This window comes from Nicotiana tabacum, chromosome 9 (genome assembly GCF_000715075.1).
Source record: "Nicotiana tabacum cultivar K326 chromosome 9, ASM71507v2, whole genome shotgun sequence".
NCBI lineage: Eukaryota > Viridiplantae > Streptophyta > Magnoliopsida > Solanales > Solanaceae > Nicotiana > Nicotiana tabacum.
Window position 1 is genome coordinate 116824906 of NC_134088.1, and position 25540 is coordinate 116850445.

General features: G+C 35.9%; 3 protein-coding genes across 4 annotated transcripts; 1 reads left to right on the top strand and 2 right to left on the bottom strand.

The window, feature by feature from the left end:
- Positions 1-36: 36 nt before the first annotated feature.
- LOC107802278 (inner membrane protein PPF-1, chloroplastic) lies at positions 37-8228 on the bottom strand. The gene is made up of 12 exons (XM_016625742.2): positions 7769-8228; positions 6892-7002; positions 6578-6652; positions 6094-6154; positions 4348-4421; positions 4159-4263; positions 3831-3938; positions 3629-3732; positions 2963-3112; positions 2763-2889; positions 1234-1345; positions 37-385 (listed from the first exon to the last, which is right to left on the bottom strand). Exons 1-11 carry the CDS (start codon positions 8084-8086, stop codon positions 1238-1240), a joined length of 1341 nt encoding a protein of 446 aa, XP_016481228.1. The 5' UTR covers positions 8087-8228; the 3' UTR covers positions 37-385; positions 1234-1237.
- Positions 8229-13769: 5541 nt separating this feature from the next.
- Positions 13770-17412, top strand: LOC107802280 (heat shock cognate 70 kDa protein). Its single transcript, XM_016625743.2, has 2 exons — positions 13770-14266; positions 15514-17412. Exons 1-2 carry the CDS (start codon positions 14053-14055, stop codon positions 17253-17255), a joined length of 1956 nt encoding a protein of 651 aa, XP_016481229.1. The 5' UTR covers positions 13770-14052; the 3' UTR covers positions 17256-17412.
- A 703-nt stretch (positions 17413-18115) lies between these two features.
- On the bottom strand, positions 18116-20805 carry LOC107802281 (uncharacterized). 2 transcript variants are annotated; one of them, XM_016625745.2, is made up of 2 exons: positions 20668-20805; positions 18116-20082 (listed from the first exon to the last, which is right to left on the bottom strand). In XM_016625745.2, the coding sequence occupies exon 2, from the start codon at positions 20011-20013 to the stop codon at positions 18514-18516; it is 1500 nt and encodes a 499-aa protein (XP_016481231.1). In that variant the 5' UTR covers positions 20014-20082; positions 20668-20805; the 3' UTR covers positions 18116-18513. The 2 variants fall into 2 exon arrangements, with proteins under 2 accessions (XP_016481231.1, XP_016481230.1); XM_016625744.2 differs by having other exon boundaries at positions 18116-20085.
- Positions 20806-25540: the final 4735 nt, after the last annotated feature.

The following is a 25540-nucleotide window of genomic DNA, read 5'->3' on the forward strand; positions in this document are numbered from 1 at the left end:
GCGACAATAAAGCCCCATGCTACACATTAAAGAATATGGTATAATTCAGCTTTTCTTAGCTAAGCTCGTGGTTACACTTGAAAGAGCCTGAATAAATCCGAAAAATTTTGCCAGCTCATCAGGCTTTCTTCATTTAGCAAACAGTCCTTAAATAGCTGACCGGCATGAAAATGGCCACTATACACAGACTAAGATACAGATTTATCAAATATACAAGCTAAATTGCCAACTAAAGTATGTTGTCTCTCTTCTGCTATAGTTTATGCGTGTAGTCTCTAATCAAACCGTTGTGAAGCAGGGCAACACACAGGTCCATACACCACCACTGGGCCAAACCCAACTAGCAATCATCCCGCACCATCAAGGCCATGACCAGAAGAACGAGCTAGCAGTACGAGAACATAAAATTTATTTAGAGTTGGATGTTAGAATATATGTAATAAGTAGTTAGAAGATTTTATATTTAGGCCATTGTATTTGTACAAACAGTGGGATATCTTTGGATTGGAATTTCATTATCCTTCACCAACTAAGTGATCAGAAGAGTAATGCTCATCTAGTCTAAAGTGCTTGCTGCTCCATTTCTGATGTGCTCACTGCTAACTAATATTTTCAATTCGTAATTATCAAATTTAATTCAGTAAATTTTGAAAAAGTTATTAATTCTACAGGACACTTTCAAATGTCAACAAAATGAAAGAATTTTGTATAAGCTGGTACTCAAACCAAAGCTCATTTATGAAAACTAACTCAAACCCAAGCTACTATGAAAGCAGACTAACCTTGTAAGCAAAGAAAACAACTTCCGTATGCAGGCATCATTGATGCAGAGGCCAGGGTGAAGATTATGGTAACTAATGAGGAATAGAGGAAACCTTTGGCCCAGTGCTTAAGATTCTATCGTGTTATCACCATACTGCAGGCTTTGATAAACCTCACATCTAACACACTTATTGTCGGCTGAAGCTATGGTTTTTGTTTGCAGGAGAATTGATACAAGAAAGCCCACATGCTACGCATGAAGGGAATATGGTAGATTTAGCTTTTGCTTGCTAAGTTGGTGCTTAAACTTGAAAGCACGTGAATTCACCATTTGCATACTTGTCATGTTCTCATCTTTTGGCAAATAGCCCTTAAATAGATGACCGGCATGAAAATGGCCACTATACAACCGACTAAGATACAGATTTGTCAAATATACAAGTTAAACTGACAGCTAAAGAATTGGTTTACCACTTTATACTGCACGCTTCCTTTTTGATCTTTTACTCTTCCTTGGACCTGAGTAATTTGGAACTTCTTTACTACTGCTAGAAGCATAAGCCTCTTCTAGAACTTCTTCATCCTGCAGTCAATATTTATCAAGTCTATAAGCTCAAACTCATAACAGTGTCTTCAAATAGAAAATTAATAGTTTGCCAGGCAGCATCAAACAAAACAATTCATTTTCGGGGTACAAAGAAGTTATTCTTTTCCCTCTTCTTTGAACTGAAAAAATAAAGATATTGAATTGTTTCAGAGCAACTTAAGTATCCATGAGCCTAGAATTGCGTATGCATATATCTCTAGTCTCTGAGTGAAGTCCATAGCCCTTACAGCCTGATCGCATAACCAATCAGTATGAATTTTTGCGCAAGATTATTGATAAAAAATTGCATTTTTGAGTACTCTCCTTGCGTGAGATACATAGAAAAGAAATTATTTAGAAGACCAGTGGCATAGAATTTTCAGATTGTTCTTTCGTCAACCGCTTCCTCTCGAGCAAACATATTACCAAAAATAGACAGAAATCTATAGGGAAACACTGAAAATTGGCATGTATAATGGAATACATATTAGACCAAAAATCTAGAGCAGACATGTCTTCATGCACTTCAATTTACTGAAAAGCAGAATCACTGGTTTTAATGATTAGAGGAGTCGAGGTGCGCAAGCTGGGACAGGACACTACGATTATCAAAATAAAATAAAATAAAATAAGAATAATTAGGGGAGTCAAGACACCCCTAAATAAAAACAAACTCCAATCGAATGGAGAAAATCTATTATCAGACAGCAAAAAGATACAAAAACACAACTATGTTTTTCTAATAACCGCGGTGTCTGGACAGCTTGCGCACCTCGACAAAACCCTTAACCGTAAAAACAATTCTATGTAATCATCACAATGCAATTTTTGTCTAATAGTGTTTGCGTAAGGGTTTGTAGTAACATTTTTTCAATATACGTCATTTCCGAGCTCAAACAATGTAGTCCAGCTCCCTAAAACAATAAAAGAAGATCAACTTGAGAGGTGATAAGAAAAACAAACCATGATCCTTTCCAACTCTCACAATGTGAATCTCCCTCTTTCTTTTGTTCTTCTTTATCGGGTAGTATTTCATCTCTCTCTCACACAATTGTTCTTTGGTTTGGCTGGCATAATGGGGTGTATGAGTAGCGTAGCTGTGTATCGAGATACCATGATTACCAACCATGACCAAGTGCAGGTAAAGGACTACAAATTCACATCTTTATTACATGGAAAACGGGCTTGCATCATAAATGAAAAGGAAGGATTGTACTTCCAGATAAAAAACTTTTATAATGCAATAAATCATCGTGCCTTATTAGGCCTGAGGCCTTCCATGTCTTTTATTGTCCTTGGACATGCCACTTCTTACTCATCGCCTGACTAACAACTGATTTTTAATTATACAAACATGTGTCAAATGAACTTTGACAGTCGAGATCAAATGCACAAAAAATACTTTGATGTTTACCTTGGGCTTGGTCTCATCATCTGCTTCGTCCTCGGAATCAGATGTAGAGGCTGATATTTCAACCTTATCTGTAGGGAGTGCCTTGGTTGACTTTTTCTTCTTTTCATCTTCTTTTAGCTGCCTGAATCTGTCTCCATAAACTTTCTCGTTAGCTAAACAGGCATTGTACAAGTAGAGTAACTTTTAAATATTACACACACCTCTCTCCAGCTTGCTCAGACTGAGAGGTAGTTCTTTTTGCACGTCCAGCGCTGATGATACCACTAGCATCTCCACTCACAACAGGCTTTGCACCACCTAACTTGCGCAACCATACTTGCTGTGCCGTGGTCAGCACATTATTTGTGAACCTTGAAATTCAACATAAAAGGTGCAAGTTAAGAACTATCTTGTTTAATTGATAAAAATATCCAAAACACAAATCTATTGTTGAGTTAAGAAAGATAAGAAGGGGAAGCATGATAATTTGTCAGTTGTTGCCCCAGTGACAAGAGAGAACTTAAAAGAAAAGCAAACATAAGAGATATCGAGAAATTGTTTTGACATGTCTTTTAACCGGTAAGTTTGAAAGAGCCCAGGCAGTAAGAGGATACATATTGGTGCATAAAGGCGCAACTAAATTTCTTTATCCTCTGCCCTTAATCACAGTGATATAATCACTGGTAACAAGTGAATGGCAAGTTTCACTTTATTTATGTGCAGACGTACGTAGTTTTTTAATCAAGATGTGCAGATTTACGTAGTTGTCATTTATAAAAATAATAATTCACACCGGGGTGTTTATTTGATCCTATATTTGTCTAAGACCAAAACCATAATTCTATATCAGAGGTAATAATACGTAATTACTTTAACTAAGAGCTCACCAGTAAATTGTTAACCCTGAAGGAACAGACAAAGAGAAATAGCCAATCATGAGCGGAAGGAACTTGAAAACCAGAAGCGTGTTCTTTTGAGTTGGATCATCTGTCTACGAAGAGATTTCAAGGATTTCAGAATAACATGACAGATGCACTCAAATACTAAGAACAGAAGGAACTTAGCTGAAACATAAACTCAAGTTCGTACTTGGGGAGGTTTCATTATCTCCATTGAAACATATTGCGAAATAATTAGCAGGACAGGCAAAACAAGGTAAGCCACTGTGTCATGCCAACCCAAAGGCGGATGCCCATCCTGAAAAAGTCAACAGATTTATTTTTTGAGAAGGAAAAAGTCAACAGATTTTTATGTCCGCAGTTACACTAAAATGTACTTGATATTACTAGCAGATTTATCTTTTGAGCACAAGCGCTCAAAAGAAAATCAGTTGGGTGAGATGAAAAGGGGGCAAATGCCCCAACTTTTTTGTGATTAGGAAGATTACTCAGAATGTGTATCAGGTTATGACACTGACCACAAACGGGAATAGCCAAGAAACTCCAGATCCACTTTGTCGAGCAGCTATAGTAGTCGGTCCTCCCAAAGAAGGAATCCAAAAGAAACCTTCAGTCAGCAATCCCTTTTCAGAAAGCAAAAAAAGTAAATAAACTCATTATTTAAATCAATGAGTAAGAACGTACGATAATATTAACTTCTTTTATACCTCATTTGCCACATTAGAGAGAGCTTGATAGAGACCAATCCAAACTGGTATAGTAGCCAAAGTTGGAAAACATCCTGTTATCGTGTAGCCACAAAATAAATAAATAAATAAATAAATAGATAACCACAATGGAAGTACAAGAACTTCCAATATTCTTTACCTGGAATCTAAACTTAACATGGAACGAATTATACATCCAAACCATATAGAAGCTCAAAGCGCTCATTATTACTTTATGGCATGGTCACTTATTAACTGGCATTGACATCTGCAGTTAGTTGATGTGCTGCAATTTGCGTATGTCAAACCAATTGTAGTTTTTATATTGTAGTGGGTTAAACTTATGAATTCATTAACCTTATGGAGGTTTATTTATGCTACAACCAGTCTTTTGATGATGCAGTTAACCTTCAAATCAATGCACATTTGACAGCATATCTTAACTCTAGTGACTCTCTGTCGCAACTAAAAAGCATAGTAATTGAGTGAATCTCTCAACTCATCATGTATTTTAGAATTTTGGTATTCACATAAGGCCTTTTTAATAGGTATCCACATCAGTTTTAAACTCTCGGGCACAAAGTTGAAACCTCTGATGCCATTTATAACCACTTCAGTACAGCTATTGGCCAGACAGCTCATAGGACAATGCACCTGAAAACTTACCCAGGTTGTTAAGTAGTTAGGAGCCCTTTCTTCTTTTACAACTCATGGCCTCAAAGGAATATCGCTAGGATACACAGGAAAGAGGAGGTTGACTATACCTTAAAGTTAATATTTGTCATTTGAAGTTAAACATGAAATGAAACACATTATTGGAAGTAAATATTAACCAAAATATTATAAAGCAAATTTAAGGTCATAGAGCAGTGTTCTCTGGTATTGTGGAACTAGTTTGGGCGTCCGTGATCATCTATGCTTCCCTAACCATTGCATAAACTAAGTCAAACGTTACACACTTAGCTCGACTCAATTCACTATCTCAAAGTTCTTCCTTCACTGAAAGAAGCATTATTAGTTGATAGAGTGAGTGCTGCATTGGCCAGGGAGAAAAACTGGAGGACAGGAAGATGTTGATTCACCATTCCAGCAAGTATTTTTGGGTACTTTGGCTAGAGAGAATCAAAGATGTATTTAGGACAATGTTGTGTCTGTAAATAGTCACAAATACTAATGTTTGTACTTCTCGCTTTTTGGTGTAACATGCTAAATGTAGACGTTCCTCAGTTCCCTACATTTATAAGTGGCAACTGAGTTTTTGTATGCACCTTCAATGGAATAAAATTTCATACATATCCAAAAAAAAGGAAGTCGAGCACGTGAGTGTGTTGAAAAAAAAAATCAAGTGAGCGCTACGGATGAGGAACTAACTTAATGACAACTTCAGATGCCATAGATATCAAAGATTGAAAAGGAATAGAACTGAAATCCAGTTCAAACAAATTTTGGATGGAAAAATGTCACTGGGCAACCCAGTTCTAAGATGTACTAGAACAAAAAATGAAAACCTAGACCATAGAGGAACAGAATGTGAATGAGAAAATATGTAATTCTTTAACTGATTAAATGGCTATTAATTCACTGAGATATGATTTGCGATTCACTACTAGCCAGGAGAGAAAAGTCACGGTGAGTTCCTTTCAACATATATGCCCAATGCTTTAAACCAACTAAGAAGATAAACAGAAATGGTAAATGGAAGCATAATTAAAAGAGAGAGAGCTGACTGCTAGAATGAAGAATTACCAGCAAGAGGATTGACCCCTGCCTGCTTATATAAACGCGAAGTCTCAAGTTGGATTCTTTCCTGAATTAAAAAAATATTTATAGATGTAAGTTCTGTTTGCTGGACTCGATATGAAAAGGCACAACATTAATCATAATTCTACAGCAATAGCTTCACGACAATAGAAATACTCCTTTTATTGAACGAATTTTTGATCACCACACGCAATGCTTTTCTTTCTTTTGATAAGTAAAGCAATACTATAACCATACAAAATAAAAAACTCTAAAAAAATAAATAAAAGCTTTAATCTTACCAAATTAAGATGAAATCTAACAAACAAGTTGTAATGGTTACACTGTCAATTGCTCATACTTCACTCTTTTTCACAGTACTAAGTACCAAAGAATCTTTAATACATAGCTCAAGTTTTAGAAGGTCATACGGTTCTGAAGAGCAGTTTAGATGAAACAGAAAGTATCAATTGACAAGAATTTAACTCACCTGATTTCCAGCATATCGTTGCTGAATAGCTTTGATCTTTGGTTGGAGATTTTGCATTGCTAGTGTTGATTCAACCTTTCAAAAGACATAATATCATACATCAGCAACAATTCCATTGCAATACAGATTTAAAGATTAATGAGGAACAAAGGAGCAGGGGACTCTTGTTGAGTTCGACAAAAGATTCAATTCTCAATTTCTCATCACCATTGCACTATTTTTAATACTAGACAGACGTAACTAAGCGGCAAGACCTGAAATACCAGACCAACTCTTAAATATCAAGGTCAAGCAGCAAGTCAGCACAGGCTCACCTGTTGCTTTGTCAAAGGGAAAGTGACAGCTTTAACCAGGACAGTAAGCAATATGATTGCAAATCCATAAGAATAAGGCACATGCACAGCTGCCAGTCCATCCTTCATTACCTGAAAAAAGCAAAGTGAATGATGTGAATATAGAGTACGTGACGACATCAAATACCAGTTCGTAAGAAGACGATCTCTCTAAAACTAAAACCTAAAAACAGTCTATCTAAAACTGAAACAAAATAAGCTGCAGTACTTGTACTTCGCCATGTAGTGAAGACAACCAACCTGTTGTCCTATATAACATTTCTTCAGCTTCGTCTAATTTCCTATCTTTTTTGGGAGGAAGGGGGCAGAAGCTAAAATCTGGTTGGTTAGGGAAAAATCTGGTTATCGACTTGTGTCAACAGGAAAAATGACAAGAGCTAATAGAGTCTTTCAATAGGTAGAAAAAATCCAAAATTAAGTTTAGTTCCCTTCCAGTGTTATCAAAGGCTAAAAGCAAAATAAGTTAAAAGAAGATTTTAACTGCAAAGGACACAGTGAAATATTCGAGTTGCGTGCAAGTTGGCCCAAACAACCCGTAATAAGAGAAAAAAAAAAGAGTAATAACGATAAACACAAACAACAATTATGCGGATAAAGTAATTGATAATTATAATTAAGTTAAAACTAGGAAAAATGATGCCAATCTAACACTAGTAAGACCTAAACTTTGAAAACTATATAAACATGAAATAGATACATAAGGCAGCAAGTGAAATCGTTATTATGAATATGCTGGACGCATTATAGAGTCCAGAAAAGGAAGATAAAAATAAAAATCGTAACAATGATCAGAATTAGCTCGAAACTATGTTAAGTAAAACTGAAAACGGAATTTAACCTTCAAAACGACTTCCATAGCGTCAGAAATGAAAGCGAACCAACCACCGGGTTTCTGAGGAGTAGCAGCAGTGGCATCGGAGGCAACACCAGGATCAGCAGCCACAGCGGCATCAGCTAACGTATAGAGAAGTCCTTCGGCTCGGCTAATAACAGCGTTGAAATCGAAAGAAGAGTGAAGAGATTGAATCGGAGGAAGCTCATGGAAGCTGAATTTCACTCTAGCTGAAATAAGCCTTCGCCGGTGGAAGATATGGCGAGAGAACGACGGCAAAGGAGTTCCGATGAACGACGGCGATGAAATTAGGGTTTTCGCCATGGTAAAAAATGCTCCTGAGGTGAAGGAGAAAATGGAGCTCAATTCAGCTTCGCATGAAGAAAGGAAAGTTGAGGATGAGGGACAGCTATTAGAGAGTGGAGGAGGGAGAGCCAAAGAGAAAATATCCCAATCCTTTATTTTCCTTTTTGGGAATAAAAATATTGGAATTTGATTAACCGATGTTTGGCGCTTCCGTTATTTGGTTTGGTATGTCGTTTTCTTTTTTAAAAATGGTTTTTCAATGGTGTTAGGTATTTGTATAAGAATTTAATTAATTTGAATTGGTGCGGTAGTATTTGAATTTTGAAAATTAAATAAATTTAATTTTTAATCATAATTTTTCTAAATATATAAAATTTATTTTAAAAAATTTAAAGAATTTATATCTGAGTTCACAGTCAAAATAAACTTGCTTGACTTTTGAAATTAGCAGACTGCCACATAAATCGGGACGGACTGAGTATTATAAAAAAAATATTTTCATGACTCAAATCAAATATTTGAATGGTATACGTTGTTGTGATTAGGGGTGTACAAACCGAACCGGAAAATCGTACCAAACCGAAAAGTCAAATCAAACCGATTAAAAACCCCGACTAGATTTGGTTTGATTTGGTTTGGTATTGAATAAAAAAACCCGAACCAAATCGATATATAAATATATTAATTTTTATATATACTTTTAAGATTTTATATAGAATTTTCTTTTAAAATGTCTATAAATATTTGGGATTCTCTTATGAGATAGTATAATAGAATATAAAGTGCTCCATATTTAATAACCTTATATAATGGGTTGTATGATCACTTTCTTATCAAGTGTTACTGAAATGCGTCAATCTCTTTGTTCGTCCATATTCATATGTTAATATTTATTAAATTCTTATATCTTTTTCGAATTTGAAGTGGTTATTATTATTTAGGTATCATATTAATTTTTTTGTTTAATTACTAAATTCGGTTAATCTTGAAACTGTACATCAACGAAAAATTATTGTCAGATGACTAAAATTTAACTATAATGTGTTACTAAGAAAATTCTCCTCTAAGAATATTTTAATAGATAATATGTTTACAATTGTTTAAATTTTTACTAAACATATATTTACTTATAAAAAAATTTAACAAAGTAAGATTGAAATAACATTTAAGTAATAAAAAATCCGACAAAACCGAACCAATCCAAACCGATATAATTGGTTTGGTTTGGTTTTCATAAAAATCGAACCAACCCGGTCCATGTACACCCCTAGTTGTGGTTGGTCCATGATTACTGTTATTTCTTTTTAACTAAATACTTATGAAATTCAAGGGGAAAAAATACCCCCTCCGTTCACTTTTATTTGGCACGTTTTGACTCTTCACGTCCCTTAAAAAATAATAAATAAAGTGGATAATTTATCATGATACTCATATTAATTGATGCATATTTTATTGGATTTGAGAAAATGATTTGAAATGAGTAATAAATACTATGGGTATAACAAGAAAAAAAATTGTATTCTCTTGATATGCGTAAAGTGACAAGTAAAAATAAAAATCTATTTTTACTATACATGTCAAGTAAAAGTGAATCTTTTAGCACATATTAGAACTATTTTTGGGAGTGATAATGTTGGAATTTTATTAACGGATGTTTGGTAGTTCGTTAAATTTTTTTCTTTTATTTTTGTTTGGTATGGTCGTCGTTGTGGTTGGTCCACGATTACTATTTAATTATCATCCAATCACGAGTTTGAGGGTCTTCAATTGGGTGGCCATGGGCCCGGGGCGGCTGAATTAGTGAACGAGACGGAGACTCTTAATAGTTTGATTAGATTGTTGTTATATATATATTTTTTATAATGCATCGTATTGTATTGTACTGTATTGTTTGATGAACACAATGTTTAGATAGATTGTATCGTTTGTCGTCATTTCATGATGTCACGCACTAACAATACGAAGAATAAACTTATAATATTATATAAAAAAAACTAGGATACGGAATAGAATTATTATATAAAAAAGTAGGGTAAATGATAAAATATAATTATTTAATAATAAGGAAGGGCAAGATGAAAGAAAAAAGTAAAGAAACAACGCCACCACACCAAATTCGTAGTTTCATAAAGTGACACTTTTCATCGTTACGTAACGATGGATTTAATAATACGATACAATAAAATTTAAGTAACAATCAAAACAAATATTGTATTTAAAGTAACAACACGATACGATACAATAGGTAACAACCATCCAAACAAGCGGTAAGTGGAATTGAGGCAGAGAGAGATTATTCTTAATTTTCTTTTACACGGGAAAAGGTATAGCGACAGGTTTTAAATGGGGAGAATTATACAAAAATACAGTCCACCCACATATATTGCAGTAGAATAACCCAGTTACAACTTTGCAAATCTGTAGCCCATTAACAATAGGCCAAAGTTCGAAAAATGAGCATTTTTCTTATTATTTTTTTATTCAACAGATCTTCAAGCACGAAAATTGGGTGATTTTTTATTCTTCTTCCTCAAGTTTGTATATATTCATATTCCATCTACAAAAAAAGCAAATTAATATATAATGCAACTCGAAAACGTTAAATTTTCTTCTTTTTCAAGTTCCAAATAGCAGAAATAAAAATAAAAATTGAAAAACTTGTTGCACATGATTTGAGAGATAAATCAACAAGGAAAGTCGATTTATACATAGATTGTTCGAGAAAAATAAAAATTGAACATATGAAATTTTCAATTTTAGATTTAACTGCACATGTGCTTTACATGTATAGTTATGTATAACTTTGTATAAACTTGTATATACAATCTCTAATAATGTATACCAGAAAAATAAGACAAAGAAGAAAAAGAGAAGAAAGTGTTAAACTTCCATGGATGCCTATTATACACGTACAATGTATATACACACTTATTACATTAAATACATAGATAATTTATACTGCATCGTACGCAAATATACACGCTTATACATATTTATACAATATTATATAAGTATGTATAAACATTACCCATACAACATTTACACTAGAAAATACCTTTTGTCCCTCACTACATTGCAACTTTGGGTGGTTGCTGTTGTTGAATTTTTCCGGCGAGGTTTTGGCATTCAAATCTGGGCTTCACCAGTAGCAAATAATGATACAAAAACTGAGGGCAAAAAAAGAAAAGAAAATATGAGACGAAGTCGTCGGAGATGCTCCTTTAGGCAAAATCTGATAGTTTTAGGCCAGATCTAATAGTTTTTGGACTGATAGGCCAAATTTATTATGGTTCCTTAACCTTCTTTCATCAATTAACTCAAAATTCAAAACTTTATTAACATAGAATGTGAGGATTAAAGAGCCCTTGTGCTCAAGAGCAATAAACATGTGTGTGTACAAAATAATTCTGAGGGAGAAAGAATATAGAGGCGAGTGGAGAGAGATTGAGTATTCTGGGAAAGAAGAAAGAAGAAAAGAAAAAAAACCTAGAAGTGTGTCTTTAATAATGGGCTAAAGGCTGAAAAGTTTCTTTCAAATTTTATACAACCTGAGCCAAATCGGGTAAGGACTTTAAATCTAGGCCATTTTAGATTGGGCACTCACGCCAAGTGACAAGAGGTGTAATTCTTCCTTTTAAATGGTTGAAAAAAATTATGACGATTATTGAACAGAACCTCTAATATTAACAATTATCCATGCACCAAATAGCCTAGAAAAAAAATATTAAAAACACTACCATGTCATTTATATTCTTGACTATTTGACTGTTCAATTGATTTGATTTCAGCTTCTCTAAATATCTAAATAGTTATCTACGAGTTACATTTCGTGACTAGTGTGTGTACCATGTTTATTTTTTTTCGTTTTTAAATATAACTAGTCGGAATTTAGGGATACTTCAATACAAAATGATATTATATTTTTTTCTTTTTTTATAACTACACATATAATAATAATAATAATAATAATAATAATAATAATAATAATAATAATAATAATAAATGCGGTAAAAATAATTATAAGCTATGAGAAAACCGACAGTTGAAACTACGATTTTTTGTCACAGTACCTTACTTATATAGTTTACTTGCCTAGTGAAATCGTATTATTTAAGGAGAAATATAACAACCGTCTACAGTATCTAGTTAAATTATAATTTTGCGTTATCAATAAATAAATCAAAGTCCTTTAAATTTAAATTTATGGTACCTTATGTCATCTTAGGCTAAAATTTCATATCAAGGAGATAGAAAACCTTTTTGAACAATCATAATGAGGATGGGAAGTGTTATGATCATCTACTAATTGGGGATTGACAAGCAATTTCTCCAAGATACAAGGAGTAAAATAGCAGTATAACTTTTTCAAACCATTGATTAAAGGCAAAATATATTAAACCCCTCTTAAACTTAGCACGTATTTTTGGTTACATCCTTGAACTATTCGTGGTCTTAATTACCCCCCTCCCTTATACTTGGTTATTCGATAGCTGTTACCCCGTTGGGCGATCTCATCCTAGGAAAATGACATGTACTCGCCTGCCACGTGAATTTTCCAGTACATGTGGCATTTTTTGAAAAATAAAATATATTTTATACCTTTTTAAGTGTGCTACTATTTTAGATAATCTTTTTCGAATAATATTTATAATAAAACTTGGCTAGAACTACATTATTTAGGCTAATATTTTTTATTTGGCTAAAAATAATAAATTTTTAGTTATTGTTTCTTGAATTTGACATGAAAATAAAGATTTATACAGTTAAAATAAATAGTCAAAGTATCTAAAAAGATATAAAAAAATACATAGTTTGATTTTTATTGTTTTGGCTATAATGTTTTATATAGATCTAAATTATGGAGCTCTAAAATATATTTTTTTTACAGATATTATCGGAAAAAGTAAAAATACACAGTTGAAATAAATAGTCATTGCATCAAAATAAAAAGAGTGTACAATTGCAAGTTCATTATTTTGGCTATACCTTTTAATTTGGTAAAACAATGGAGTTGTAGCCATTTTTTTAACTGATTTGACTTAAAAATAAAAACACACAATTAAAATAAATAGACATTATATCTAAAGAAAAAAATAACAAAAATACACAACTAGTACTTCATTATTTTTGCTAAAAATTTTCTATTTGGCTAAAATGACGAAGTTCCAATCAAACTTTTACAAATATGGCCCAAAAAAAAAAAAAGAAATATGCAGTTGGAACAAATATACATTATATCTATAAAAGAAATAAAAAAAATAAAAGTGAGAGTAAAGTCCACATTATATGTTAAGATGAAGCAAGAGAAAATACATAATTATAATAAATAAATTATTATATATGACTATATGACAATTAAAAGTTTAAAAATAATCTACTTGGAAGCTGATTTTTCAATTTTTTTCACCCCACGCGCTTAAAAGAGAGTGCACCTACATTCTTCGCACATCAGCGTCTACGGAGATAATTGCTCTCAAAATGCCAAGTTCAGGGGGTAATTAAGACCACGAATAATTTAGGGATGTAACTAATAATTCGTGGTGGATTTTAGGTATTACGCCGTTGATTAAATAAAAAAAATGGACAAAAATGCACATTACTACTCTAACCATATTTCGGCTGGGATGAAGAATCTACACAATATTGGCTACATGCTGGGCCCACGTCAGCGAGAATAAAATCTAAAATTTAGAATCCCATTCGGAGGTCAAATTTTAAATTCAGAAACTGGAATTCTCTCGAACAAACGGGAAGGCTATGGAACTACAATAAGCAAAGTAATATAATAACCAAATCCAACACTGGCCAGAATTGTAGCATCAAAAATCAAACTTTTCCTTTATAAACCTCGCACTTTTCCACTCCATTCTCCAATCAGAGAAATTTGCTTAATTGCATTGGAAAAACTTCAGATATTCTTTTTCTCGTCTTTATTTCAAACTCTCTGTTTTTGTTCTGAGTTCTGTTTTCTGATTGGTTGAAAGATGGCCGGAAAAGGTGAAGGACCAGCGATTGGAATTGATTTGGGTACGACTTATTCTTGTGTGGGTGTATGGCAACATGATCGTGTTGAGATCATAGCGAATGATCAAGGGAATAGGACGACACCGTCTTATGTTGGTTTTACTGATACTGAACGGTTGATTGGTGATGCTGCTAAGAATCAGGTGGCTATGAACCCCATTAACACTGTCTTCGGTATGTAAAAACCTCTCATTTTTTTATCTGTCTAGTTTTTGGTTGCACGCATTACGTTCTGCCATCTCCGTTGCCCATTCCTTGGTACTTTGAATTTATTGAGTTTAGTGTGAGTAGCATTGACTTATTATGAATTATTTTGAAATATCTGCTTATGTTATTTGGTAGAAGAAATAAATTAATAAGATTGGAATACAGTTTGTGTGTGTGTGTGTGTGTGTGTGTGTGTGTGTGTGTGTGTGTGGTAGAAGATAGAGATTAATAAGATTGGAGTCCGTTTGTGAAAGCTGGAAACTTTTTGCTTCTTTCTGAATTAGTCAGCAGTTTAATAGTTGATTTTTATTTTGCGGCCATGCTTTGGCTTAATTGTGATTACTTAACGACTTGTAAAATTTATTGGTTTGGTAGACTTTTACGGATAGTGGCGAATGTAGCTTATTAGCTGTGGTTCAACCGAACCCAGTATTTAGACACTGAACATGGATACATACGAGAAACACCACTAAAATTTTAACAAATATGATGTTTTTTGTCTTGGAGTTTTTTTGGTTAGTTAGAGATATGTATGTTAGAGTGGCAATGTATGTGACATCGAGAGAAATCTAGTTTAAATGAGCTTAATTTGTCTAAAAGAGAAATTATTGAGTTTGGAATGAACTCCTGATATGTCCTAAAAGATTAAATATACAACAACAACAACAACCCAGTATAATCCCACTAGTGGGGTCTGGAGAGGGTAATGTGTACGTAGACCTTACCCCTACCCTGGGGTAGAGAGGCTGTTTCCAATAGACCCTCGGCATCCTTCCCTCCAAGAACTCCCCACCTTGCTCTTGGGGTGACTCGAACTCGCAACCTCTTGGTTGGAAGTGGAGGGTGCTTACCATCAGAGCAACCCACCTTGTAAAAGATTAAATATGAGTATTAGAATTATATTATCTCTGAATAATTGGAATGAATGTATTGAACTCATTTAATCACTCAAACTAGTTTGGGATTGGAGTTATTGAGCACGGAATGCACTTATTTGTCTTAAAAGATAAATTATCGAGTTATTGGAGAGAAGAAAAAACCCCTTAAATTAATAGAATCTATATAGTGAATCCTGTAGTCCATCTCTAATATTTTGAGATTGTAGTGCAGTTATTGTTATTTCTTATAAATGGCTTCTCTATTATTGGGTTTTGATATCCGCTTTATAAGGAGCTTGATTCTAATGGGATTTTGGAAATTTTCTGTGATTTCAGATGCTAAGCGATTGATTGGGAGGAGATTCAGCGATCCTTCTGTGCAGAGCGATATGAAATTATGGCCTTTTAAGGTAATAGCTGGGCCTGGTGACAAGCCAATGATTGTTGTAACCTACAAGGGTGAAGAGAAGCAGTTTGCAGCTGAGGAAATCTCTTCTATGGTGCTTACTAAGATGAAGGAGATAGCTGAGGCATACCTTGGAACTACAATCAAGAATGCAGTTGTCACAGTCCCTGCTTACTTTAACGACTCGCAGCGACAAGCAACTAAGGATGCTGGTGTCATTTCTGGCCTTAATGTGATGCGTATAATCAACGAGCCTACAGCAGCTGCAATTGCCTATGGCCTTGACAAGAAGGCTAGCAGTGCTGGTGAGAAGAATGTGCTTATATTTGACCTAGGTGGTGGTACTTTTGATGTATCTCTTCTTACAATAGAAGAGGGTATCTTTGAGGTTAAGGCTACTGCTGGTGATACACATTTGGGAGGTGAGGATTTTGATAATAGAATGGTGAACCATTTCGTTCAGGAGTTCAAGAGGAAGCATAAGAAGGATATTAGTGGAAACCCGAGAGCATTGAGGAGGTTGAGGACTGCTTGTGAGAGGGCAAAGAGGACACTATCATCTACTGCACAGACTACAATTGAAATTGATTCATTGTACGAAGGCGTTGATTTTTACTCGACTATTACTAGGGCGAGATTTGAGGAGCTGAACATGGATTTGTTCAGAAAGTGTATGGAGCCAGTGGAGAAGTGTTTGAGAGATGCCAAGATGGACAAAAGCAGTGTTCATGATGTGGTTCTTGTTGGTGGATCAACTAGGATTCCTAAAGTTCAACAGTTACTTCAAGATTTCTTCAATGGAAAGGAGCTTTGTAAAAGCATCAACCCGGACGAAGCAGTTGCCTATGGTGCAGCTGTCCAAGCTGCAATTTTGAGCGGTGAAGGTAACGAGAAGGTTCAAGACTTGTTGCTGTTGGATGTCACACCTCTGTCTCTCGGTTTGGAAACTGCTGGAGGTGTAATGACTGTGTTGATTCCAAGAAACACAACAATTCCCACAAAGAAAGAGCAAGTTTTCTCTACATACTCGGACAACCAACCAGGTGTCTTGATCCAGGTGTACGAGGGTGAACGAGCGAGGACCAAGGACAACAACCTGTTAGGCAAGTTTGAACTCAGTGGTATTCCTCCTGCTCCAAGGGGTGTTCCTCAAATCAATGTCTGTTTCGACATTGATGCCAATGGCATCCTCAATGTCTCCGCCGAGGACAAAACTACTGGTCAGAAGAACAAGATAACCATCACCAACGACAAGGGTCGACTCTCCAAGGAAGAGATTGAGAGAATGGTGCAAGAAGCTGAGAAGTACAAGTCTGAAGATGAAGAGCTCAAGAAAAAAGTGGAAGCTAAGAATGCATTGGAGAATTACGCGTATAACATGAGGAATACAATCAAAGATGACAAGATTAGCTCCCAACTTCCGGCTGCTGATAAGAAGAAAATTGAGGATGCAATTGACGAAGCTATCAAGTGGCTGGACAGCAACCAACTTGCAGAGGTAGATGAATTTGAAGACAAGATGAAGGAGCTGGAAGGCATTTGCAACCCTATCATTGCTAAGATGTATCAAGGCGGTGCAGGTGGAGCTACTATGGATGAAGATGGTCCTTCTGTTGGTGGCGGAGCTGGTAGTGGAAGTGGTGCTGGACCAAAGATTGAAGAAGTGGATTAAAAGTAGTTGTCAGAATGTGTTTATCTGTTTTTTGTTAAGTTTTTCGTGAGAGTTTTAGTAGTTAAGCTTTCTTTAAATGGAAGTTCACCTTTTTCTTGTTAAGATGTGCGGTTTCATATAGCAATCAAAGAAAGCTTCAATTGTTGTTTTCCTACAATTTTAGTTCCCGGAGTATCGTTAAAGCAAAGTGCGATATATCTTAGCTAAAGTACACTGAATTTGTAAATATGCTGACCCCCAGCCTTTAAAATCAGATTAGCTTCTCTCTTTTTCCCTTTTATGGTGCTTTTTTGTTACAGTAACAGTGACTTAATATAAATAAATGGATGAAGCCTCTTAACAGGGAAGCTACTTAACATGCAAGCTTCTTATCCCAAAAAAAAGCAGGTAAAAAGATGATACATTATTGCAATTGATTAAAAGCAGCAAAGGAAAAGACAAAAAGATCATAAACTTGGAAGCACATTCATAAACTCCCAATCAAAGCAAAAGTCACTGGGGAATATACTGTAGAGAGAAGAGCTCTAAAGACTAAATTCCAACGCTTCCTTGTAATTTAGAACACAGGAGACTGGCACTTCTGAAAATTATAAGCTGGTATTCATTATCTGATTTATTTTACATTTATCTTCATTTGCATTGATAACATGTTTCGCCATGCATCATTTAATAGGTAACTCTAAGATGCTCATTATCCAAACGTAACACATATAGAACATACAGAGATTATAAATCAAAAGTACAAAAGATCGTATCGTCTAAGAACATTAGGTTGGGACATTCTCCATATCCCAAGAGCCAACAATAACGGAATATACAGTGGGAAAAAAAGAAGCTCTGTAAATCCATGGCTATTGGCATTTCTTTTTCTATAGACTATTCAATATCTCATTCATTAAAAATGGCTTACATATATGTCCACTTACATTCAGGTTTCGCTCCGCATTACATTATGGAAACAGCGGCAACAAAAGGATCCACATAAGTTGGTATCATCATATATGAGGCCCTTAGGCTCTGATTTGCTGATCAGAACCAGACTTGACGTTGCACGATTAACTGTTGGCCGTAGCACACCCCTTCTAGACTAGTGAGCTATAATCTAGAGCTCTCTCAAAATGACAGAAGCAAAACCAGCATAATTAGTTGAGTAAAACAAAAATGTCTACCTATTCAACAAAGATTGAATTTCCCCCTAAAAACTTAAGAAAGAATGGAATATCTGGGCTACCTTATACTTCTGCAATCAATACCTAGCTCACGACAGCACAAACTCATTTGGAGGGCGAAGGCAAACAGGAACTTCATGCACTTCTGGAGTTGTACCATGTTTGGGAACTTTCAATTCAAGCACTGTTCCGCTCTTGTCGAAATATGCTTCTAGTTTGGCATCATCAGGTATTCGAGCTGGAAGTGGAATTTCCCTTGTGAACTCTCCTGGAGGACAGTGCTCTGGAGATGGATCGGTTAGCTTGAACTTTCTACCATTTCTCAGCATGAATGGGGGGCATGCTGTGCTGACAGATGTTATTTTTATAATTCCATGATCGATATTGTTCCACCAATGAACTTTCACCTTTTCACGATCAACGAAAGGTAAGGTGATCATAATCAAGTATCCTCCCTCATCTTCGTATAGAGTTCTTGCAGCAACAACTGGCCCGCACACGTTTTTCATTACCCCAGAAAACTCGTTCATCCAAGTTGGTTCAATAGTGTATAGTTCTCCATCTTGATGTCTGTTTGAACCGGGATTAGTTGACAAGGAACAATCTTCATCACTTCCATGAGAAAAGAAGTCTTTCCTTTTCTTACCACAATCAGATGAGAGATCTAAACCGTTGCTGTTCGCATGGTTTGATGGTTGAGTTGACAAGTTGAGACTAGTACCATTTAGTAATTTTTTCGAAGGGAGATGGGAATTGCTCTTTGGTAAGGGAATGGGTCTTTGAAGCTCAAAATCGGTGTTGGGAAGGTTTCTCCATGAATTGAAGTCTCTGGCTTCGGGTGGGATAGAAAAGTTCAAATCCCTACCCGTAAGTTCCATCCACTTCTTCTGCTCTTCCTCGTCAATACATGATAAATTGGGTGATGGAACAAGCTCAATTCCATGCAAACACTGCGGATTGGAGAGGCCTCTATAATGTTTACGCTGCATTTTATGAGAACGCATGAACCCCTTATCAACGCTAAAAGGAAACGGACGTTCACCCTGCTTAGAATGGCCATTCATATAACTTCTCAACTGCATCTTACCCAATGCATTTTCAGACCTCTCCTTAAAAACCCACATGTACATATTCTCCATGTCATGTTGAACCAAGAAAACATCAAGTTGGAGATCGGACTTATCAAATCCCGACACCCCATTACTATCTTGAACAACGTTACACTTAGATTTCTCCTTCAAAACAGGCTTAAAGTAGAAATTGAAAAAAAACCAAGCACCCCAAACACTATCCAATCTCTTAGCACATTTCCTTCCAACTTTAGGTAAATCAAGAAGCTTATCACATTCATTAATTTGGTGTCCAAGTCCAACATCTAGCATATCAAACATGTCGTGGTTCCAAGATTGAGGCGGAGGGCTACGCTCCACGGATAAAGGGAGATTAATATCCGGCGGCCTCGATAGCACAATTTGCCTATTCATATCTCTATCTGATTCCTCATGTGATGTAGCAATTGAATCCATAGACAAAAACGTAGATGGCTGATAATTCTCTATTGACAAGCTTGTAATTAAGTCTTCCCCCATCTGTTTACCCTTATTTGCACTACTAATTCCTCACAGTTAATACCCAATTTCACTATGTAACATCAGCACCTACTGAAGATCAACAAAAGCACCTCATAACTACAAACCCCATATACACAAAAACACCTTTATACACAAAGAAAAAGGGCAGCCTGGTGAAGCTCTCGGGTCTGGGGAAAGGCCGGACCACAAGGGTCTATTGTACGCAGCCTTACCCTGCATTTCTGCAAGAGCCTGTTTTCACGGCTCGAACCCGTGACCTCCTCCTGATCACATGGCGGCAACTTTACCATTTACGCCAAGGCGGACCACAAGGGTCTATTGTACGCAGCCTCACACTGCATTTCTGCAAGAGGCTGTTTCCACGACTCGAACATGTGACCTCCTGGTCACATGGCAGCAACTTTACGGGTTACGCCAAGGTTCCCTTCACCTTTATACACACTATATAGGAAAAAGTTCAAAAATTTACCATAAAATCAATATAAACAAACATGGGTATTACCAAACATCAGTACAAAGGATGTTTTATGCTATAAAGATGAGATTTTTACAAGCAAAAACTGTACAATGAAGGGTTCTTGAATTGAATAAAACCATATAAAATTGGGTAAAAAACTATGGAAAATAAATCAAAAGGATTATTAGGATTACCTTTAGGGAGATTAACTTAGAATCCAATAGAGTTAGCTGTAAAAGATCTTTACAAAGAATGCTCAGCAAAAATCCACGGCTAGAGAGAGAAAGAGGAGAGAAGGGGGAAAGGGAAGAGAGCGCTTTGAGATTGAGGGAAATAAACGGTGACGGACACCGTTAACATTGACGGCGTTAATGAGAAAAAACGAGAAGAATCGTAACGCCTGATAAGCAGAATCTAGTAGTGATTCGGGGACCACGAAATAGTTGATGAATGATAATTCGATTATCCAATACGTAACTCACCTTTTCATTCTGCTGAAGAGAAAATGATACCAAAAACAAAAATGTTACCATGTTTACAGCAAAACTTTACCTGATTACTTGCATCATATTATTGATGAAATTATAAGTAATTACAGTTGAAAAATAAGATGAAGAAAAAATAAATAAATATTCTTCAGGTTGAGGCGCGTATATCTCGCTCTCTTTAAAGAGATTTAAGTTCACTGTGGTAGTATCTTCACCGGTCTATCAATAATACTCTTAACTTGTCTCCTCCAGGATACAGCAGCCTGACAACGTCATATGACTCGAACAAATTCTGGACAAGTTGTTGAGTCCAAAACTCCACCAAAATGAACACCTTCCTTCAACAAAATAATATTCTTTTTTATAGATAATAAGTTAGAAACTTAGGTTTTCTCCTTCTCTTAACTCTCTTTTCACTACACCAATTTTTACTTTTTTCATACACACTAAAATATTTTTTCATCTACAACACAAGGAAGAAACATCACTATTTATAGGGGTAAAATTTCTTCCATAAAATAAATAACAAAGCAGTAGGATAATAAAATAGTAGAACATGATTGGTGGTTACAAAATTTAATCTTTAGTGGATAATTAGTGGTAGATCATGGCATTAGTGGTTTCATGAGTTACACCAAAGTAATGATCACTTTCTTGCCAATTTATAACCACTACCTCACAAGAAATAATACACTTTAATATTATAATTTTAATATTAAAATGAATGATGTTTGGATATAATTACATATTTTTAATGCATTACTTACCTTATATTTTGGGGCTTTAATGCTAAACTATACTATATTTGTGCTTAATTGAATTTATTTTATGTGTAGGTACGTTGAAGACGAAATTGGGAGCAAAGTAGAGATTTTATGTGTGTTTTATACACTACAAGAATGGAGCTATGATTATTTGATTATTGAATATACAAGGAATAAAGTTTAACATTACAAAGGAAATCAAAACAAAGAAAGGAGAACAACTGAAAAAGAACCAAAAGCAAGAAACGAGAATGAAAAAAGAGTTTGAAAAGTTAGGCAGCAAAAATTGAATTGAAGCTAAGCAGTTGGGCGACGCGAGAGAATATTTGCTCGCTATAGAGCATGTGACGCAAGCTTTGCTGCTCGCTATGGAGGTTGCGGCGCACAAGCTGAGGCGAGGTGGACTGTACATTTTGCCTCGCGAGGCGAGGCCTCTAGCGAGCGGGTTCTGAGTTTTTAAAGCCTATTTTGTCTGCTATTTGGTCTTGGACTTGGTTATTTCGTTTGGGTATTTTCCCTACACATATAAGTAGTCATTAAATACTATTTTTAGAGGGGGAGTTTTGCGACCGGAGGCAAGAACATCACACTTGGAGGAGGCTTCTAACTAGTTTTTCTTTCTCTTCTCTTCTTTTAATCTCATAGTTTATTAGTTCTAGAGTTTTGGGTGCTACATGAACGTTATAGTTTGAATCTTGAATTGTCTTATATTTTATCATATTGGTTTATTTATTCAATCTTGCGCTTAATTATTTGATTGCTTGATCACCAATTGAATACTATCTACGAATCTAGGATTGAACTCGGGAGAGGGAATTATAGGTTGCATATAAGATTGAGTAGAGCAAGATCTTAACTATGGGGAGGGGGAGGGGGATTTGCGGTTAGGATAGGAATATAACTAATCGCCTTGTTTGATTACTATACAGGAATTATAAATGTTTTCTTGTTAATTCTAATTCCATAGGAATATAGGTGTTAGATTAGCTTGAATAGGCGAGTAGTACTTCGGGAGAAGGCTACGAGCAATATTAACCCGTCAACTAATAAATCAGATAAATTAATTAGACGATTTAGAGCTCTGATACCACCTTGTCACGACCCAAAATCCAACTAGTCGTGATGGCACCTAACCCAACCCGTTAGGTAAGCCAACTATCCAATTCCAATAATAATCATTAAAGCAATTTAAGTGAATAAAGGTCTTAATCTTATACAATCCCCAAGAACTAGTAGTACAAATCATGAGCTTCTAAGAATAGAGTATACAAAGCGGAAATGAAATAAATACATAGTCTGTTTGAATAACACATAAACAGAGCTTTTATAAATCTAAGGCTATCGTGAATAAGTGGCAGTTACAACAGGAACGCAGGTAAATCTTCAAATCTCGCAACCATCGAACACATCAACAACAACAGCCAACATCTGCACGCAATGTGCAGAAGTGTAGTATCAGTACAACCGACCCCATGTACTGAATAAGTAACAAACCTAGCCTTAGGTTGAAAATAGTGACGAGCTTCTACCAAGGTCGGGTCCAAAATCACTAATCTACAACAGTCCATAACAACATAAAGCAAATAATACCAGAAGTAACTCAGAGATAAAATGCTCGGTCAAATCATGATTTCAACAATAATAGTTCTTCCTTTCAAGTACATCAGTGAAAATCCAAATCTTTTTCTGAATTTGCCAAAAATATGAATAGTTTGAAAACAATAAATTTCTCCCAAAATCTTTTCAGTAATTAATAAGATGCTTCATTTTCCTTCCGGATAACCCGTATAAAAACAAATGCATCACTATGCTCATCTGTCAACATGTGTAAGAAATCATGAATGATGTGATGCTGTACAACATGAGGAAAATACATCTCTATGCATGTATGTCATGTGTGCATGCCAATGCTATACAACTCGGTGATAAAATCATAAACAACCCCTCGGGCAGACCTCACAATCACTCGTATACAGCCCCTCGGGCTTACCTCACAATTACTCGTAAACAACCCCTCGGGCATACCTCACAATCACTCATGCCTCGCAGTCACTCATCACTCGCACTCAGTAGGTACCTGCGCTCACTAGGGGTGCGTACAGACTTCGGAGGGGATCCTACAGCCCAAACGCTATAATCTGCACGGACAACTCACGTGTTACACGGATAACTCACGTGCCATAATATAAATATCTGGATCCACATGGCCAACTCACGTGTTGCATGACCATCTCACGTGCAATAGTATAATATAAGGATCTGCACGGCCAACTCACGTGCAATAATAAGCCAATAAGGCCTGCTGCAGGTAGGCAGCCCCGATCCATATAATAGTAATAATATATATAAAGCCAATAAGCCAATATGAGTCATTGCGGCGTGCAGCCCGATCCCATAATAATCCTCACAATCAGGCCCTCGGCCTCACTCAGTTATCAATCTCTCCAGTCTCTCGGGCTCACAATGTCATGAAAATAGCCCAAAAATGATGATATGATGTATCAATGAATAACAACAGAGACTGAGATATGATATGTAATGAAATGAATATGACTGAGTATGAATTTTCAATTTAAAACAAATAATTCATAACAATATGACCTCCGTGGGTCCCCAAATACTGGCACATAACCTCAACATAATTTTTAATATGCATTTTAGCTCAATTTCTTTAACACATAAAACCACATGGAGAATGCCAAGATTATTTAACTACAAAATTCCACAGAACCAATTATGTCATAATTTTTATAGTGCACGCCCACATGCCCGTCACCTAGCATGTGCGTCACCTCCCAACAATTTATGAAATACATATATTCAGGGTTCATACCCTCAGCTCCACGATTAGAAGAGTTACTTACCTCGAACAAGCCAAATCCAATGTCGAGCAAGCTAAACAATGCTCCAAAAATTTCATTATGCGCGTATCAACTCCCGAACGGCTCGAATATACCATAATTAATTTGATTCAGTCCACTCAATTATATGAATTAATTCCATAATAAAAATACTAATATTTTCCACAAAATTCGAAATTACGCCCCAAAAATCACTCGTGGGGCCCACGTCTTGAAATCTGACGAAACTTACAAAATACGACAACCCATCCAATTACAAGTTCAACCATACTAATTTCACTCAAATCCAACTCCAAATCGGTATTCAAACTCGAAAAATTCGTTTTGTGACATTATATAAATTTCCTTCTATTTCTCTTGAAGATTTGATAATCTTACACCAAAAATGAAGATTAATTCATGGAATATAATCACAAGGGAGTTAAAAACACTTACCCCAAGTTGTGTAAAAAATTTTCTCTCCAAAAATGCCCAACCCGAGCTCCAAAATCCGAAAAATTGGTGAAAATGTCGAACCCTCGAATTTAAGGTTCTGCCCCAGCGATTTCCGCATCTGCGGACAAGGGGTCGCACCTGCGACCTTCGCTTCTGCGGGAAAATTATCGCTTATGCGAGAACAGCTTGGCCAGCCATCATCACTTCTGCGATGCTAAGGACCGTACATGCGGTGGCGCTTCTGCGCCCTGGCTTCCGCTTCTGCGATGCCTTCCCAGCCAGCACTCCCTCGCTTCTGCGACTTGAGTGTCGCTTCTGCGACCATCGCATCTGCGAGCCCATTTCCGCAGGTGCAAAGACACCAGCAACAGAAAAATTTCAGCCTTAGCCAAAACTTCCAAAATGCTCTGAACCTCGTCCGAAACTCACCCGAGTCACTCGGGACCCCATCCGAATATACCAACAAGTCCCATAACATAACACGGACCTACTCGAGGCCTCAAAACGCACATAACAACA

What these genes read in the sequence shown, in the direction of transcription:
- LOC107802278 (XM_016625742.2), bottom strand. Translation starts at nt 8,086, where the DNA reads ATGGCGAAAACCCTAATTTCATCGCCGTCGTTCATCGGAACTCCTTTG. An exon ending in AACGATATGCTGGAAATCAG is followed by an intron (nt 6,155 to 6,577) that starts GTGAGTTAAATT and finishes TTTTTAATTCAG; the next exon opens with GAAAGAATCCAACTTGAGAC. An exon ending in TCAGGGTTAACAATTTACTG is followed by an intron (nt 3,113 to 3,628) that starts GTGAGCTCTTAG and finishes TTGAATTTCAAG; the next exon opens with GTTCACAAATAATGTGCTGA.
- LOC107802281 (XM_016625745.2), bottom strand. Translation starts at nt 20,013, where the DNA reads ATGGGGGAAGACTTAATTACAAGCTTGTCAATAGAGAATTATCAGCCA.
- LOC107802280 (XM_016625743.2), top strand. Translation starts at nt 14,053, where the DNA reads ATGGCCGGAAAAGGTGAAGGACCAGCGATTGGAATTGATTTGGGTACG. An exon ending in CCCCATTAACACTGTCTTCG is followed by an intron (nt 14,267 to 15,513) that starts GTATGTAAAAAC and finishes CTGTGATTTCAG; the next exon opens with ATGCTAAGCGATTGATTGGG.